This window comes from Macrobrachium nipponense, chromosome 35 (assembly GCF_015104395.2).
Source record: "Macrobrachium nipponense isolate FS-2020 chromosome 35, ASM1510439v2, whole genome shotgun sequence".
In the NCBI taxonomy this organism is placed as follows: Eukaryota; Metazoa; Arthropoda; class Malacostraca; order Decapoda; family Palaemonidae; genus Macrobrachium; species Macrobrachium nipponense.
Window position 1 is genome coordinate 34,286,352 of NC_061096.1, and position 20,599 is coordinate 34,306,950.

General features: G+C 35.5%; 1 protein-coding gene across 5 annotated transcripts in view; it reads left to right on the forward strand.

The window, feature by feature from the left end:
- Window positions 1-11,161, forward strand: part of LOC135208579 (L-lactate dehydrogenase-like) — a 32,888-nt gene extending 21,727 nt beyond the window's left edge. For 4 of the 5 annotated variants that reach the window (XM_064240918.1, XM_064240919.1, XM_064240920.1 and 1 more), the window contains exons 3-8: window positions 1,236-1,435; window positions 2,065-2,238; window positions 3,331-3,448; window positions 6,790-6,913; window positions 8,883-9,071; window positions 10,088-11,161. In XM_064240918.1, the coding sequence (XP_064096988.1) occupies window positions 1,236-1,435; window positions 2,065-2,238; window positions 3,331-3,448; window positions 6,790-6,913; window positions 8,883-9,047 (781 nt within the window). In that variant the 3' untranslated portion in view covers window positions 9,048-9,071; window positions 10,088-11,161. Of the gene's footprint in view, window positions 1-1,235; window positions 1,436-2,064; window positions 2,239-3,330; window positions 3,449-6,789; window positions 6,914-7,389; window positions 7,514-8,882; window positions 9,072-10,087 lie in introns of all 5 variants that reach the window. The other variant, XM_064240922.1, reaches the window with a different exon arrangement.
- Window positions 11,162-20,599: the final 9,438 nt, after the last annotated feature.

Below are 20,599 nucleotides of genomic sequence, written 5' to 3' on the forward strand. Positions count from 1 at the left end.
CTATCTATCTCTATATCTATCTATCTCTATCTCTATATCTATCTATCTATCTCTATCTATCTATCTCTCTATCTCTATCTATCTATCTATTTATCTATCTCTATCTATCTATCTATTTATCTATCTCTATCTATCTCTATCTATCTCTCTATCTATCTATCTATCTATCTATCTATCTCTATATCTCTATCTATCTATCTCTATATCTATCTATCTCTATCTCTATATCTATCTACCTATCTCTATCTATCTATCTCTCTATCTCTATCTATCTATCTATTTATCTATCTCTATCTATCTATCTCTATCTATCTCTATCCCTCTATCTATCTATCTATCTATCTATCTCCCTCTATCTATCTATCTCTATATCTATCTATCTCTATCTCTATATCTATCTATCTCTATCTATCTATCTATCTATCTCTATCCATCTATCTATCTATCTATCTATCTATCTCCCTCTATCTATCTCTATCTCTATATCTATCTATCTCTATCTCTATATCTATCTATCTATATCTATCTTTCTATCTATCTATCTCTATCTATCTCTCTATCTCTATCTCTATCTATCTGTCTATCTCTATCTCTATCTATCTATCTCTATCTATCTATCTATCTATCTATCTCTATATATCTATTTCAATCTATCTCTATCTCTATATCTATCTATCTCTATCTATCTATCTATCTCTATCTATCTTTATCTATCTCTATCTATCTATCTATCTATCCATCTCTACTTTTGAATTCAACAATAATATACAGATCACAAGGTTAATATCATAATTAATGAATATATTGAATTTTTAAAATACTTTTTTTTATTAAAATAATAGCGAAAATCGTATATTCATGGGTCGTAGCACTATATTTTCCGCTATTGTTAGCGAGATCTTCGCTTAAAAGTTTCTCCTAAATATACCGTTTTTCATAGCTAAGAGATTCTCTCAGAGCATTGATAAAACACTCTTAGAAGTTCCTCTTAACTATGAGTGATTGAGTGACTTAAGAGAGAATATTTATGAGATGTCATAGGAGCTATGATAAATACCGGCCCTGGAGCTTATTTTTAACTGGTCAGCAATTTTTTTTTTTTTTTTTTTTTTTTTTTTTTTTTTTTTTTTTTTTTTTTTTTTTTTAAGCTGATCAGCATTTTTTTTAAGCGGACTAGCGACCTTTGATCTTTAATAGCTGACCAGGAACCTATTCTCTCATTTTCAACTGACCAGGAACGTGAAAATCGAGGCCAGCACAGACTTCTCCGTGACCGCCGGTTCTCGCGTCTGCATTGTGACCGCTGGAGCCCGCCAGAGGGAGGGCGAGTCCCGCCTCTCTCTCGTCCAGAGGAACGTCGACATCTTCAAGGGCATCATCCCCAACCTCGTCAAGCACTCCCCCAACTGCATCCTCCTCGTCGTTTCCAACCCTGGTGAGTTCGTCTTGGGAATAGGGAGCAAGAGCTCTGGAAATAAGATTAGACAGGAATTTATGCAGTGATTCTCTTCTCCACTAGTAAATATCCCCACGAAATTGATAAATTTTGCCAGCACTCGCAAATAACAGCAATAAGGATAACGGAGAAATAAATCCACAATTATGTAAATGTAGTACGTATATTTAAATTCAAAACTTTAGGGATAGCTTTCGGGAATTTTTTTAATAAGGGGAACCGAACAGATTTCCGAAAGCTAGCTTTAAATTTTTCAAATATAGATATTATATGCACATTTACATAACTGTGGATTTCTTTCTCCATTTGAAGACTCGTGCTACTATGAGGATTTCTTAAATAATAAGGATAAAATTATCATTGGGGAAGATTTTTCTGATAATGACGGAACATGAATTCCCATGGGCTATTGTTTCTATATAAATATTATATTTATCTTGACCGTTTCCCCTGTTCCATTCCCGATTTTAAATCTCCTTACTCCCACTGCTGCCTCAAACAGACCCAAATCTGTTAACAAGTATCACATCTTTGACTGTCGGGAAGGGGTCACTTTTAAAGTCACTTTCTTTTAAATTCATTTTCTCCTTTACTGTTCTCCTTCACAGTTGACGTTTTGACCTACGTGGCCTGGAAACTGTCTGGTCTGCCCAAGCACCGCGTCATCGGCTCTGGAACCAACCTGGACTCCGCTCGTTTCAGATTCCACTTGTCCCAGAAACTCAACGTGGCTCCCTCGTCCACCCACGGCTGGATCATCGGCGAACACGGCGACTCCTCTGGTGAGTTAGAAATAGAAGTTAGGCTACGTTTGTATTTGCGACAGGGGATCAATCAACGAATTTGCCACCAAGTTCTAACTTGGTGGCACAGCATGTGGTGCACTAACGGCTCTCACTAACCCCACCCCCCTGCGGGGATTATTATTATTAGTACTATTAAATTTAAGGAGTGTATCAGATAGCTCCTTAGATGACGAATCTGTCGATACTAAAAATAATAAAGCTAACCTCGCTTGTAATAAGTAACGAATAGTAATGTATTCCGCCACAAGCTCTGCTTTGTGGTAGCAGTTTTACAGGGTGTCCATAAAGTCCCAGTACCATTCCGAGCAATAAATACTTGTAATGGTACTGGGACTTTATGGACAGCCTTTATATTGCGACCAATTAAAACGTAACTTACTGAACAGAACTCACAATTAGAACTCCAGCAACATAAACATTCCCAAGTTCTAACTTCTGTGCCTTTTTCTTATAAACACGCATGGAAAATAGAGCTTGGAATGTTGATGTTGCTGGAGCTCTTAATTGTGCGTTATGTTCAGTAAGTTACGTTAGAATTGGTCGCAATATAAAGGCTGTCCATAAAGTCCCATAAAGTCGTCATCTAAGGAGCTATCTGTTACACCCCTTTTAATAGTAATAATAATAATCCCCGCAGGGCGGAAGTGCACCTCATGCTGCGCACTGTAGTCATTACTTGAGGTTCTTTGCAGCCAGCGTCCCTTCGGCCCGTAGCTGCAACCCCTTTCATTCCTTTTACTGTACCTCCGTTCATGTTCTCTGTCTTCCATCTTACTTTCCACCCTCGCCTAACATTTGACTCGTAGTGCAATTACGAGGTTTTCCTCCCGTTACACATTTTAAACCTTCTACTGTCAATTTCCGCATCTGCGCTGAATGACCTCGTTGTGTCCAGGGCTTGGCCTTTGGCCTGCATTCTATATTCAATTCAGTTCATTTCAATCAACTTTTTATTAGTGTTACCGTTATGATAATGAAGTTCAGCCTAAAGATTTTGTCTGTAGAAGCATAACCCTAATAATACTCTGATCTCCCAATAAACAATACGTGCTCTGATCTCCCGCTCAGTCCCAGTCTGGTCAGGCGTGAACATCGCCGGCGTTCGTCTCCGTGACCTCAACCCTCTGGTGGGCACACCCGAAGACCCCGACAAGTACAACGAGATGCACAAGGAAGTTGTCAACAGGTATGTCAACTTTCCCCTCGACGTACGATGTTCTTGATTATTAAAGAAAGCAATTTATTCTGTTAGATAGTTCAAGAAGTGTTAGCTCTTAAGAGGAATCAAAATTTTGACGTACATAATGGTAAAATTGAATATTAGTTGCTTCTATAGTTTAAAGTGAATCTGTTTTCTTTACGTAATTTTATTGAGTTTTAGCATGACATTTGTCTCAGGCCTTGAGACTTAAGACAAATGAGGGATAGATATTTTTGGAACTTATTTTTTACCCCAAAAATAGTGGTCCTTTTAAATGTTAACCAAAAATATTGGTTGGGATCAAATCGGCTGATTTCAGTAACATTGTGGCAAATTGAGCATTTTTTATCCATTTTAATTAGCTAAATGTTTTATATTTTGCAGCTAGAATAAACTTCGTGACTTTCAAAGAAAAATATATTAAATCATAGTGTACCTTATTCAGTATATCTTCATATATTTGAATAATTTGCGGAATTATTCATGCTGACTTTATGTTGGAAAATGTATAACTTGAATTATTTGTGTAAAGTTAAGGGATGTGAAAAAGTTTTGGATTTTGCCTAGAATACTTAATGATAATCAGTGATTTAGAACTTCAGTATTACTAAACATCAAGAAATATGGTGAAGTAATTTAATTGGTGCAAAAAGTATTATTTATTGTGGTTCATATCTGAGTGTCGTATTAGGGGCTTCAGCATCAAAAATGAAGAAAATTTTCTTGCACTAAATTAAGTGTTAGAAGAACTAATTCAGATTTTTAGTATGCTATAGTATCATTCCCAAAGATTTCCTTTTTTATGATTGATTTTTAACTTTGTTGTGGAGTATTAAAAAAATGGACTGGGCTATTTAGCAAAGCTGAATAATTGTTCATAAAAATGCCCCTAATTAGAAAACACTTGGGTTAAGAACGGGCAAGAATATGAATATATTTGATTGCAGTATGTGGATAGTATTTACCATAATGTAGTCCTTAAGGCTTTGCATATCACAGAAGCAGGCCTACTTATAATTATTAGTTTACTAATCTTAGTATATTATTTGTGCAGGCTTAATCCTTAGAATTTCATGCCATGTTTTTCAGTAGTTTCTTTATTTTGTAGCTTTTGACATTTCACCTATTTTTCTTTAGGACGTATCGAGTTGCTAACTTTGTGATAGACAAGTAGAAGTATTTTTAACATATAATTGAAGCAATGCCTTTTTTTTTTTTTTTTTTTTTTTTTTTTTGTCATAGATTAGAAGTCTTCCAACTTGTGTGTCTGGGTGAATGCTAGATTTCCAGAGAGCATAATTATGCGATCTTGAATGAAATTGTATTTACTGTAATAGCTCCGTAACCTATTCTTTTTCTGTACCAAAAGAGGTAAGGTTTTTTTTCTTGGGGAAAATTAAGGAACTTAATTTATTTTTTTCTATTATGGGGTAAATTAATAATATTAATTTTATATATAATTAATATATATATATTATTTATATTATATTATATATATATATAATATATATAGTATCTATTATATATTATATATATATATATTATTTAATCTATATATATATATTTATTATATATATATTATATATATATAATTAATATTATATATATATATTATATATATATTATAATAATCGGTTTCTTCTTGAACTCCTTTACATTTGCCCTTGGGTGGAATTGTGAATGCGAATGACCTGCATGATTTTGTTCGTTGTAATGATGAGATATTTTCCTCTGTAATTTCAACAAGATCTCTTCGTCTCATTTTTATAACACGCGTCGTCTTTTTTACTGCCATTAATTTATTAATTATTTAATGTGAATTGAATTTTTCTGTCGAAGTTGAATGTCTCGATGACTACAAAAGCCCCTCTGTATTCAGCTCGCTTTAGACCAGAAACGCCTTTGTTTTCAGTGTGAAAGCTTTTTGAATAAAAATTAGAGAAGCGATTTGTTAAATGTTCATTGAAAAGTTGGGGCCAGAACGCATTCCATTTGCTACGTAATAGTCCTTTAATCTACTTAGAGAAGCACACTGTCAAAATTATAAAGAAATTCTTTTTGAGCGAGCATCTTTAGACCTAACATGCTAAGTATACAAGACTTTTTTTTGTTGTGTATGTTTAAAATTACCTTAGTGTATTTTAAATTAGATCATAGTCATTCAAAATGGAACGTATACCCCAGTCACATTCTCTAGAATGTCTTTTCTCGTCTTTGCAAAGATGACGGTGATAATACAAATGTTAACGTAAGTTTAGCATCCTCCCATTCTATATCTCCTGAGTAGCAAAAAAGTTGTGCTGAAGTTGGCGGAATTTTTAGATTTCATTCTTTGGCAGAAAACTGCGTTAATCGATTTAGTGTCGTATGCGAGATCGGTGAGTTTGGGAGTACTCAGTTGATGTACTCAGTTGATCTTACAATATTCATATATTTTTTGCGCTCCAGTGCATTCGTGTAACGTGAAACAAAAGGATTATTTTAGTGACTTAATTTCCGAGACAAATCCTCGACAAAAATAGCCTTCATCATTACACGTCTGAAGCTATCCCTGTTAGTTCCTTGCATCCGGTTTATTTTTTTTTTTATTTATTTATTTATTTTTTTTGCATGGCTTCCCCATAATACATCGCTGCCAATAAATATTTGTTTTTTATAGAAGTACCATAACATCTGTAGGACTATATATACCTGATGAATACTTGACACTCAATTGGAGTTAGGTTGAAGATTACTGCACAATTGTAAGTTAAGACGGATTACATCTTTATAAGTAAAGGACTAGACTAAAATATTTAGCAACATTGGTAACATCCAGTACTTTTTACCAATATAATGGAAGATATCAGAAAATTGTGTTCACTAGAATTTAAGTCATATGCTGATTATTGCTCTACTTAATGAAAGAAAACAAAGTGGTACACACATACAAACGCGCACGCGAACACACCCACTAACACACACACACACCCTGTGATTTTTCTCCTATTTTTAACGTTGGTTTTACAGACTTAAGCTGAGATTTGACTGTTGCAGTTTTATTTTTTATACTTTTAGAGATGAATCCTGCTTTGTTTTTTTCATGTATCCGGTTCCTCCTCTCCGTCACTGATAAAAGAAAACAAACTGTTAACACTGAAATCTCAGCTTAGTTTGAATCTTCCATTTACCAGTGTCAGGTTGGGGTGAGTGATCTATTTATAAGATTAATGATCTCTCTTTGAGAATGATTATACCTTTAGTAAAGTGGTCATCACTGACAGCCACTTCTTTGAACTGTCGGTGATTCCTGTCCCCATGATCATTACGAGTTGACGATGTTTCAGTGCTTATGAAATCATCAAACTGAAAGGATACACGTCTTGGGCCATTGGTCTGTCCGTGGCATCTCTGGTGTCCAGCATCTTGAAGAACATGCGTTCCTGTTACGCAATCTCTGTCTCTGTGCAGGTAAGAGGTGGCATGGGCGAGCGAATGGGAATAAGTGAGTGACAGGTGCTTTAAGGTCTCTCTTTAAACATAGATTTAGTACTATTAAGTTACTCTAGATACGTATTTCCATTGGGCTACTTCTGGCTTCCACTTGAAGTATCGCAGAAGGTAGGGTTTTGCGTTGGGTACCTTGTGGCATGAACATAGTGGACGTAGGCCACTTTGTTGGTATGGGAGCTAGCAAAAGGTTCCTGAAGGGTCTGCTCGTAGGACGTCGCTGCCTAGGCGACGCGCACAGGCTGATTAGCTTGCATTTCTGGGCTCGGTGAAGGCTTCCTTACTAGGATAGTGGCGATTAGCTGTAGAAACCCTCTGCCAGATGCTGTTGAGAAGATAGGTCACCTGTTTGGAGCTTCGTGGCTACTTGGAAAAGTCACCAGAAACTGGACTTTTTTTTTCTGCCCCCTCTAGACATGTCAGGTGCATATTTTCAGTGCCTATGAAGTTATCAAGCTCAAGGGTTACACCTCCTGGGCCATTGGAACGTCGTGTGCCATCCTCACTCGATCCATCCTCACCAACCAGAGGAGTGTGTATGCGGTTTCGACTTGCGTACAGGTATCTGATTTCCCCCTCCCTGATTGTCCGTGCTATGTTGATGTTAGTGCCTTGAAGTTTTTTTTTTTCCTCTCTCTCTTCTCCCTCTCAACAGATTGATTCTTGAGCCCTTGTTATTCTCACATATATCCGTCCCTTTTATCATCGCTACGTCTCGTTTACCTCCCCCCCACCCCCACCACGAAAATATTGCAATTTTTGTTTTAAGTGATTTCTAAAAAAAAAAAAATAAATAAAACTCAGTCGTTGTGAAGCAAATTATGAAAAGTACAGCATACGTTCCTCTCCTCTCCCAGCCTTTTCGAGTGCGTATACTGTACCAGTAATAACAGAAAAAAGGGTTTGCCATGCTATAAGAACAAAAAAAATCTTTCCATCGTAAATGGCTTCACGTTCTTAGTGAAAACGAAGTGCATTTTCGTTCATGTAAACAAAATTCGACCTTCATATGACTTGCAATAGGAGGCTGTTAGAGAGATCCCTGAAAGAGTAGCACGTGAGGTTTAGGACTACATGAGAAGCAACACAGGAAGGAGCGTTCATTAAAACTGATTCATAATAAACTGAACCATTTTCCTTTGAGGTTCAGATGCATTGCATCGTTTTTGCTCATCGCATTACTTTTTAAGTAACCTCCGTTGGCAACAAGAAATGACAAGTGTTTGCTTCGATTGCATCCCATGCACTGCTAGCAAGTCTTCATTTGTTAAGTGGCTCGTGTGTTACCCTGAGTGTTTTAAGAGATTTTTCATTTTAAATTAAGAATATTTACTTATGGTTTCAGCATTTTTTTCCCTTGTTATGATGATGATGCACGTGGTTTATATATTAGGTAAATGCAGTAAGTTCAATATACTTAAGTATGTAAGTGACAAGGTAGTTTAGCTCAGATAATGCTTATAATTTACCTGTAAATGTAACTTACTTTTTGATCGTTGAATCTAATTCTTATGTTATTAAGAAAATTAATGTTAATAGATTGTAAATCCTTTGGCCTATGTCGAATCTTAAGCTCTATAAAAGAGGGGGGGGCCATATAGTACTATTACTGTTTTTTGTGGTAATCATTCAATGTATCGTTATATTTTCAAAAGAAGTTAAACCTCATTAAGTTCTTTCTCGCAACTGTTTTTGGATGGCAGATATTATTGTAAATTTAACAAACAATATTGTCAATTCTCTTTTCCCTTTTTTCATTATGAAAGTCGTATATACGTTTAATCCGAAACTTTCAGGATTTTAGTGCACACATTGGACTAATAGAATTTTATAGTTCTCTAAATCCTTAAGATATCACGAATCTGTAAATGTTTAGATTTACTGTATATTTAATCACAAGAGTAGATTAAAAATCATAATCTGTTTTCAGAACTATCACGGCGTTGATAAGGACGTTTTCCTGAGCTTGCCTGTGGTACTAGGTGAGAACGGCGTCACCCACGTCATCAAGCAGACGCTGACAGACGCCGAGAAGAACCAACTCCAGAACTCGGCCAACACCTTATGGGATGTCCAGGCGGGAATTCAGTTCTAAATTCATGAGAACTGAAGGTTAAAGGTGAGTAGTTCAAAGTTCATTGATCTGTTGGCTAGAAACTAGGATTTCATAAAGTTCAAATTACAAGACTGCAACAGAATAACCTAAAGTGAAGATCATAGGCCTAAAAGAAGTGAGCAAATTTTAAAAGAACTACAGACACTCCTATTCTGCAGGAGCTATGATACTGACTAGGAAACTCTAAAGACAATTATGAAATATAACAAGCTCCAAATTTTGAAAACGCACAAGGGCCAGCCAGAGAGGGAATCATCCCTGTGGAGATGCCTAAGAATTGACACAGTGAAGGTGAACTAGTCCTATCGTTGCTGGTTGGTCTCTCGGTCACAGACGTTAAACAACCAGAGAATACAAACTTTCTTTTAAGATTGCCATGACCATCCACTCGGCATGGACAATTACATAGAAAATGTGTTCCAAATATATTTTATTAAGTTGTATAGGTCTATAACCTCTCTGGACCTGGGGCCTAGTTGCTCCATTAATATCCTTTGGGAATCATAAACCAGAAAACACAAGAACCATTTTAAATAACCTTTTCAAGGAGAGGAGGATGTTTTGTATTGACCTTGAAGGCATGTCCCACACATCTGTTGTACCCGGACTATTGTTGGGCAAGTTTATAGTTCGATTAAAATTATTGTTATCAAGATGTCATCGTTAGTAACTAAAGTGTTAAATAAGCAATATAAAGCTTAGTGTTGTTCCTAACCCAGCTTCAACTTTCAGGCTGGATCAACCCGAGAATAAATGCCTTTGAATGATGCATTCTGTCAACAAAACCTCTTTGACAAGTTACTAAAAGATATGTTAATTTTGACTGAATAATACACCATGGACTTTGGGTCTCCCAGTAATCCATTTCAAGCAATAGAAACTCAACATTTAAATAGAATATCAATTTCATTTGCAGATAATTGATGCTGTTACTCCATTGGATTTGAAACTGCATTATAACCCATTTTAGCAACTTCAAATTAAACACTATTGCAATGAGTTCGTGTTCTGTGTTTCAGCCTGAAACCTTCGACATCCAGTTGCCAAATCGCTATCTCCGAAGAGTTTGAGCAGAGTGGTATTCGAACGTTTTGTTTCATCAGTGAGCAACGCCGCCAAAGCAACGCATCATGCTCTTCTAAAGCGGTCCAACCTTTTGCGAAGACCTTCCCAAGGATGCTTTCGAAGCTAAGGATGGAAGAGCAGAACGACGCGCTCACTCTCACTCTCTCTCATTTGCCAAAGGAACAAGAGATCCAGGACCTGATTCTGCTTATTTAAAACGGGCTTGTATGTAGAGACTGTAATCTTCACAAATAGGCGTCTGTAGGGTTTTGATTTTCAGATCTGTCTAGTCTCGCTTATAATTGCACTTTAGTTCTATAAAGTACCTCCTTTACAGATAGTACTATCCGCTGTGGACTGTAACCACGGCAAGTGATGATCATATTATTTAATAATCTGAATTCTGTAAAGCAGATGCGTTATAAGAATGAGTTCCCCAATAAACACTTTGATTCATAATAATAGCGGACTTAGGGTGCGTAAATTTCATAATAATAGCGAACTTAGGGTGCGTTAATGCATTTCACCCCCCATTCTACAGAAGCGGTATTTTCTTATCAGTATGCTTAAGATGTTCAAAAAACAAAACAAAAGCAGTCTTGATCAAGCTTATGTGCTGTATGTGATAATCAGTTAGTGGAATGTGTTCACGAAGTACTATATATATATATATATGTATCAATTGGAGTATTTGTTGCACCATTTATGATCTTATTTAAAGATGTGACCCATTTCAGAGATCCTAAATTTAGTATGAAAGAAGGGGCAAGGGTCAACTAACGATTTACAGCATCTCTTGGTGACCTGAGGTATACCTTTATTTTCAATTTGGCTTATGACCAATGCAAAAAGTATTATTGTCTCATAAAATTCATGTCATCATTTTTTTTGCAGTATTATTTATCTGAGAATCTCTATTTTCTGTATCTTTTTTTCATTATTCTTTCATGTGACGTATAAGTGGCGAGTAATGTTTGATTGAGTGTTTCTGATAATATAGGTTTTAATAAAGTATTATATAGTAATTACCTGGGTTGGTATTATTAATATTCCTTAAACTTAAACGTGTAAGAACATTGTCTCGACTTGAATTAGATATATGAGTTAAGGTCCATCATGGATGTTAACTGAGCGATTAACAGCTCGAAGAACTGCTATATGTCAAGGAAAATAAACCTAACTACTCAACAATGTTACCCCATTGTTATTACAATGTTATCGATCAGGACTAGTGCAAAAGGAAGCTCCCCCCATGAACTGCAGTTCCCTTCGGTTGAGCAGATAGCCATATGATCAAGCAGAACTAGTGAAAATGATTTCTATGATAAAGTTAGGATATCCTTGAATCAGATTTATCACTTTGTGTCTGGTATCCTGCAGCGACTAACAGTTTTTAAAAGTAGCTTGCTTAGGTCTTGTGGATGTGAAGAAAGATGCCTAAGAATTGACGACTAATCTTTTTTTCTGTTGAAAGTATGATACCCTAATCAAGATCAGCTAGTAAAAAAGTACGACATCCTGAACAAGATCAGGTAGTAGAAAAGTATGGCACCCTGAACAAGATCAGCTAGTAGAAAACATAGCTCCAAGAACTCAAGTATTTATTACTCTAAAACTCCTCAAATGCTGAAAAAAATTGAATGGGTAATCTAATGTAAGGATATTAAGAGACTAGAGATGCTTTGCTTACGGAAGATATCGGCTCGAACTGACATAGTTCTTTTGATGAGAAATTATCAAATCTGAACTAAATTGTTGTGGTCTTGGGAATTGGGTGGGGGTTTGTAAAGGTAAAGAGGGGAAGGGTTTAGTAAGGAAGCGAATCGAGCGAGGTCGGGACTCTGGACGAGAGTCCATGGCAGGCAGTTGTTGCAACTTATCTGTTGGGACGTCACGGATGCAGGCTTATTCAGGCCTTAATCCTGGCTGATTCGGACCATTTGCTAGGCTGATTCGGACCCATACTAATAATTTTGTATTATCGCAATGGGTATTTCTATATAAGCATTCCACATAGTTCGTCCCCGCGAATACGAAAGCCACCAGGAATTGGGGCGTCAAATGTATTTCGCCGTGTTTAGTACGAGCCCCTGGGGGTTAATTACAGTCGTCCGAATAAATATTACTTAAAATTCTTGTTCAGGAGTTAAAACTGCAAAGAAAAATCTGCCAATCATATGAAGGTCCGAATGAGCCAGTACATCGTCCGAATCAGCCTGTTCCCGGGCGTCCCATCCTGTTGCAAGTTTGAGAATTAGGGCCCTGTTCTTTAGTCTAAAGGTGAGTTTTTTGGTTATGCATTTTTCATGTTATTTTGAGCTACAATTCTCAAAGAAGTGGTGAATCAACTTTAGTAGCATACTTAATGCTTACCTACTTGTGTCACTACTAACAAAGGACCAGGTGACAATACCAAGGTATATTCAGCTAAATCTTTTTATTTTTCCTGTGGCCTTGGCTTAATAAATCGGTTTGCCACTTTTAACAATATTGTAGGTAAGAGGATAATACTAGAGTTTTTAAGAAAGTACATATATCTTGTGGTTTATATACTACATCAAGTATCATTGTGTTGTTAGTGCCAATCACTCATTTTTGTTTCCTCAGCCCCTACTTATTATAACAATTATTGGGGAACCCCTGACAATTTTTTTTTCCCAGAGAAGGAAGGATTTGGAAACAAAAGCGAGTGCATTGTACTAACAGGAAATGTCTTAATACAAAAATCCCAAGACAAACAGTCTTGAGAAAACACATCTTAAATGTTTTAATCAGTATATATATAGATCACAAAACACATTCATAAAGATCATTCACCGGGTTTAGGCCTATATAAAATGTGTTCTCCCTGGCTGTGACTCCCGACTGTAAGGTGAGGAATTTCTTTATTTCACATATATGATTTATGGCTCTCTGCGTCGGGTTAGGTTTGCTCCAGCGGTCAGGTTAGGATCTGAATCCTAGTCTAGGCTAGGTTAGGATGCCTCCATTTAAACTTCATAAATGTGTTCCCAATTTAATTCTCAACTGATATCTGGGTCAGTATTCAAAAAGTCGTCATATGTACGATAGTTCAATTTTGTTAGATCCACTAGGATGTCATTTTGAATAGTACATTAGTCGTATTAGTCTTATTGATACTCAGTGGATGGTTGTTGAACGTGTGTTTCATATATGACTAGATAGATTTATGCTCTACATGTAACGATAAGAATCCACCTCCCGCAAAAAAAGAAAAAAAAATATCGGCTCAAACCAAAAATATATTAAGTGATACTTTTACACAGTGGCATTGCTGTGGGTGGCCAGGTGAGGCTGGACCAAGACCACCGAGGTAGTAGTTTTGCCTGGACCCCCGCAATCAGATGTTTGGTCTCCCACTGGCACCCCCGGTTATAATTTCCTTAATGGAATTAATATTCTCTGTTTGATCCATTTATATGCCATTGGAATGTTTTAGGTGGGAATGCATTTGAAATATTTTCACTTCTATTACAGTTGTGCTATATATATCTAATGACAATTATTTTGGTTCTTGTTACCTTTACAGCTTATATAAGAACTGAGAAATGACTGGATATGGTTATAGGTGTTTAACACAAATGACATATTTGTTCATGTTTTTTTTATCTTTCTAAATGTTTACAACTTGAGTATGACGAGATTGAAACTATAGTTACAGTTTTGAACAAGTGCAGTGCAATTTGTTACTGCTACAGTTACTTTTCCAGGGAGAGGAGATGAAGAGGGAATTGGATAGGTTGAAAATTTTAAAAGAATGTGGAGGGTGATAGGTCATTTGTTTTATTGATGATGTTATGCACTTTATTGATATGTTTCCATAACAACAGGCCTGTACCGGAGGGGGGTCGAACGACAACCCCCCCAAAATTTCTGAAAGTCCATATTTTCTGTGATTATCCTTGTCATTGAACTGCACTTTCAAAGTAATAAATAATTATTGTTTTTTGTTAAGTCAAAGTATATAACATAACAACAAATAAAGTAATATGCATGCTATTGTTAACATTTCAGTGCAAACTTTCAACATTATAAGTAAAATTCTGCCAACCAAAGCCAGTACTTTGAATAACATCTAATGGGGTAGAATGGCTTAGACCCGCATAGTTACCCAATTTTTCTTCTTAATATGACTAAAATAACATTTTCAAGTATTTCATCTTGTATATATACTACCTATATATGCAATGACATTTATAGAGGAAAAGGTCCAGTTTTGGGAAAAACGAACACCCAAAAAAAAAAAAAAAAAAAAATTGGGTACACGGGCCTGGGCAATGATATTTTGAAAGTTAGAACTTGATAATTGAAATTAGACTAGTGTGAAATATCAGGTAGTGAGTAAGTTTACATTACAGTATTTGATACATTTGCATATTAGTAAGAGTTGAAAGCGAATCGAAAATTGAGCTCTATAATTTCAAATACGGGTTTACTATAATACTATTATTTTCCTTCTTTCACATTTATATATACATTTGAGAATAGTATATATTGATGATCATGCCTTGCGTGTTAATACCAAAATAAAGGTGTATCAGGCAAAAGTCCTACCTACCCTTCTTTATGCTTCCGAAACCTGGACAACTTACCGACACCATGTTAAAGCCCTTGAGAAATTCCATCAACGGTCCTTGCGAATTATCTTGAGAATAACTTGGGAAGACTGCCGCACTAATGTAAATGTTCTTGAAGAGGCCAACTGCCTCAGTATTGAGGCCATTATAATAAAAAAGCCAGTTGAGATGGGCAGGGCATATTGTCAGAATGGCAGACAGCCGCCTTCCTAAGCAGCTCTTGTACTCAAGGCTAAGTGACGGTACTCGAAATGTTGGCAAACCAAGGAAAAGATTCAAAGACAACTTAAAACTACGTGACACTGACTATAAAACTTGGGAGACCGATGCACTGGAGCGATCTGCTTGGAGAGTTAAAGTGAAAGATGGAATTCAAAATTATGAAGAGAACAGAAAGCAGCATCTGGAGAACCGTAGAGCTGCAAGAGAAGCTCGTCAGGTCCATCCACAGCCTCCAGTCCCACCTAACAACACATGCCCCAATTGTGTCAGAGTATGTGGCTCGAGAATTGGTCTCATTAGCCACATCAGAACCCATCGATAACGACATCCCAGAGCATTCATACTCGAATCGAGTGATAGCCATGATAATGATGAGTATATGTTGTAATAATTACAGAATTGTTGCATTAGTTTTGTGTAATTTTCTTTTGCCCTTCCCCCCAAAAAAATTATTCCTTTTTAACAAGTGGAAGTTACTATTTTTCATATATTTTACAAATGCACAGAATTCTCCGTGAAGTCTTAAAATATACTATATTCACAAATTGCATGCTGTGCCTTTCTGAAATACTTTACAATTTTTTTTTTATTTTCTGTCTGTACAATATTTATCTTTTACTAAATCTGGTTATCTGACTCTCCATTCTTTTTTCATTATATATATAATATACTAATTATATATATATATATATATATTACATATATATATAGATATACATATATATATATATATTATATATAATAATATTAATATAACATATATATATATATATATAGTATTATATATATATTATATATATATATATATATTATACATATTCATATGTATAACGGAATCACGAAAGTTTGGAACGTGATAAATGCATAAATAACGGTATAAGCTACGCCTGTGTTTCACTTTCGTGGCTTATACCTATTTATATATATATATATATATATATATATATATATATATATATATATATATTACATTAAAAAAAAGCTTTCTAAGGAACACGTCAACCAGTCAGTGTAGTACTACATTGATGGGCAACGTCAGAGAACGAGGTCAGCCTAGAGACATTCAGAAGATTGAATAAAAGTCGGTCACGTACGTATAGGAGTCCTAACATTTCCGAACGTCGCAAATATCAATATTAGCGCATAACGATCGTCGCGACTAAGTTGAATTTATGGGATTGAATCATTTCCTTCTGGTGATAGAAGTTCACTCTCGACGCGGTTCGGAAGTCACGTAAAGCCGTTGGTCCCGTTGCTGAAAAACCACTGGTTCCACGCAACGTAAAAACACCATACAAATAAACAAAATTAAATCGTTTCTATCCCTCAGATGATTCATAAAATTTACCTTATTTAATTTATTTTTTTTACCCCTTGCTTGTCTCTTTTGGCATCGATTTGGGAAAAGAATGAGGTTGCTATGCCTACGTCTATCTTCACATTTTAAAGACAAGAATGTGTAGTATTTAAAATTCTTACCCGCAACATTAGAATTTACATGGCACTGGAAGATTCCGCAGCAAGAGGAAAGCGTTAAAGTGAATCGATGAAAATTACTTCCTTCGTAGAAGAAGGAGAAGACACTGCGTGATTTATCAAATGATCAGACTACTGAAACGTGAGAGTCATTAATAGGCGAGACACTGCAGTCATCAAGGAAAATCGCCATTGCCTGGCTAAAATGTGCTTTTTGAATGAAAAATAGGCAAAAATAGATTACCGTGCTTTTGACGAACGGACTACCGGGCGCATTTTAGACCCAGTCCGCTAAATTCATCATCATCGTCGTCGTCGTCTCCAGAGCCGCGTGACGTCAAGGTCCCGTGCCTTATACGAACTCGAATTCAGATTCAATATGAAGTTAAAGAGTAATACGGCCAAGTCAGGGGAAGGGGTCCTAGATACTTTTGATGATTGTCAAATATTTTCTTTCAGTGCAGACTTTATGAAACCCTCATTTTGTTTTCAACACAGTCGCAATGATACTTTCCTAACATTATTTTTTTATATAGTTTGTTATTGAAAGATTTTTAACATTACATTTCAAGCTTCGACAGAGGAAGCATTTTATGATTTCATGATGACTATTCGAGTTCATGAAATTAAGCCAAGCCCCTTCTGTGTAATGGGAATGCTATCTTGCAGGCTAAAGAAGCTGTTACCATTGTTTTGTCAAGAATCAGATCAAAATAAAAAAAAAAAAAAAAAAAAAAAAAAAAAAAAAAAAAACACTTAGAAGAGCTCCGAGGTTGGGCGATTGCACACAGCGGCAGACGGAGGCGAATGCAAGCAGATCAATACCGTGCTATAACAATGATGCAATGCAGACTGTTTCCACGTGCGGGAAACTGAGACCAATGTGACTGGAGAATTATATTACGCGAGGGCGGAAAATGGTTTGTAAGTAAAGTAAAAAAAAAAAAAAAAAAAAATGAGTGAATGTCAGGAAAAGATTATATTACGTCAACCCACTGCATATTGTGAATTACTGTTGATCAAGTACATTTCCCACAAGTGGTTTCATTAATGAGCTCTAGTGGTTGCAAATTTTGCTTTGCCCGATCTGAAATAGTTAGCAGTTGGTCACACAAATTGCATTCTAAAGTATTAGGTCGGTCAATTCAGACATAAAAAGGGACCAACCCGAAAACAAATACTATATAGCTGGAAATAGTTTTATTAAAGTATTCTTTAATACTTATATTTTATCAGAAAAAAAACCACCAGCTAATTCCTTGAGCATTTTTCGCAATGTGTTCCTAAAGTCACCCCCATTAAACTGAATTCATATGAGATACAGTGTGAATGTAACCTGTTAAAATCCTAATTATAAAGGATAATGGAAATCATTAATAGGTGGGTATGCCTTTGTTACACCAACAAAACTATGGAAAAGCATTACATAAAATTATTGTCAATAGTTTTCCATCTCAGGGTTAATAAACGGGAGATATATCTTTTAGTACTTCATTACTTTGGAACACTTATTTTGTTGTTAAGAATTTATCAAACATGGTTTTCACTTATACTAGTTCTGAAGTAGGCATTTTCCTATTGAGCTCACACACAAGAGACACAAGAATGCATGATAAATAAAATAGTTTGTAAGTCTTCTGTTATGAAATAAAAAAGAATATGTTAAGTGTCAAAAATGTTTTCTACATCATCATCCTCTTCATTAAACACTTGGCCAGTTTCTTCTTCACAGTCACTGACTTCGTTTTTGTCACAGCTGTTGTTACAGCCAAATCCTCTACAATCGCCCCAGTGAGAAACACATTGCATTCCATTTAGCTTGCACGAGCATTGATTCGTAACACACGGATTGAGTGAAGACAACTTGCAATTACATCTTATCACACGGAGTAGCTCTTCTGGTGCAATGTCCTAAAGCATAAATTCGTATCTCCTTGGTTACACTCTGACTACTCCCGACTGTTGAAGAAATGATGCCCATGCCATGAAAGCTTCCTCGGCCATCTAAAGTCGCAATATTGTGGTCAACGTTGTCTGCGATGAATTGTGTGAAGCTGTTTTCTGTTGATGTTTGCTTGATGATATCATTCAACGATTGTGAGGTAAGAGAAGCTTTAATGAAACGAGTGACTTCACAATAGGAAACAGAAAATCCTAACTTGAACAATTCATCATTGAGCCACTTTGATCCATAAATGTGATCTACCTCAACACCCAGGGCAAATAAGATAGGTGGTATTATCACAGGAGAAGCTAACTTGACAATACATTGTCCTATACATTCTTGCTTAAGTGTGGACTTGGTAAAGCTAGCCATAAAAATTCTAAGGCTATCAGGAATCCATGGACTAGTTATTTCTTCTTGTTCGTTTGGATATTGATGATGAGTCATATTGTTTTTCCCGAATTTCTGCTCTGATTAAGTTTGCAGCAGCTTCAATGATCCTTCTACTTTCCTCTTGTATGTCATCTTTTTTCTCGGAATTTCTTATTTATAATGAAGCTGGCCATATCAAGGAAATATATTAGTTTCTCTTCCAGGTTGTTCAGAAAAGGATATGTGGCCACCATAATGGTCTTTCAATAGTTTTTTAGATACCTAGAATCATATGCTTCATCATTATCTGAAAATTCTATAACCTTTTCTCTGAACTCAGGTATTGAGTGGATGGAAGTTTCAACTTCTAACCATTCACAAGCTTTGTTAAAACTGTTCTTCATTCCTTCATTACTTCGCCGACCTCTTAAACATTTTTGCTTATCAGGAAAGAGATTCTGAATCGTTTCAAATCGAAGCCGACAATTTCTATGATATCGAGCTTCTGCAGCAATAAAATTAAGGCAATCAAGTGCTCTGGCCTGCACTTCTAAAGCCCATTCATCATGCTCGTCAGTTTCAAGTCTAAATTTGCAAGCTTCCAAGATTTTCTCGCGAAGTTGAATTGTCGAAGCAAGATGCCAATCCTGTCTCGATAGATTCTTTTTTGTTTATCTTGCAGGTTGAATTACAATTAATTTTCCAGTCAAACAAACTTTTTGATCTCCTTGTCTTTCTTCTTTGAGTCTCTTCTGATTCTGTTGAAATTCTACGTTTATTGTTGAACCATTTCCTACAGTGTTCGTGAACCAAAACATTAAGCTCTTCATTTTTACTGGTGAGCAGTTGCTGGTAGATTGTCTCTTCATTTCTCTGTTGGCTATATTCAATAAGACTAAGTAATCCTTTTATTTTAATTGAACAATAGGAGCAAATGACTTCTTACAAATTTTGCACGACATCATACCTGGAAAAAAAGGTATCTATAATATTTCTATGGGAAATGTCGAAAAAAAATCTGTATTATGCTCTAAGCAAAGTTGGTTTACTGAATTTATATTGGTCAGTCGTATTTCAGGCAAAAAACTCCATCTCGCAATTCTGGGAGATATATATATATATATATATATATATATATATATATATATATATATATATATATATATGTGTGTGTGTGTGTGTGTGTGTATATATATATTTATATACATACATACATACATACATATATATATATATATATATATATATATATATATATATATATATATATATATATATGCTGAATAACACCCAAAAGCTTCAAGATGGAAATTGCTGTCCTCTTAGAGATTTTAAAATTCGACATTGTCATTCCCTGTTTGAATATATGATACCCAGGCCTTTGCAGTTTCAATAAAGATATCATTATATAGGGGTAATATAAGATTAACCCTATACTATCACATAACGCAAAAAGACCATCTAATCTTTGAAAAAAATAAGATATTTATGTTATAAATATCTTATTTATATTATATTTTTTTGGCCCCCTAATTTATTGGTCTAAAAAAGTCCTTTAAATTGAAATGAACTTAGTTATATCTAAAAAAAAAAAATAAGCAATGCTGAAGTTAACATTCAGTAAAAATCTTTGCATTTCGAGCAGCTTTTTACGTATAAAGATGTTAACTTCAGGATCAAATTTTTGTAAAAGTAAAAACGCTGAAAGGAGTTTAGCCAGTGGGTTTTTTTTTCTTTTGGAAATATGCACATATGAAAGAACACTTTAAAAATTGATTCCAACTTTAATAGTAATTAGTTTCGGGTTCGACCCTCTATTGACCGGCCTATCCCCACAATTATTTTCTTCACTT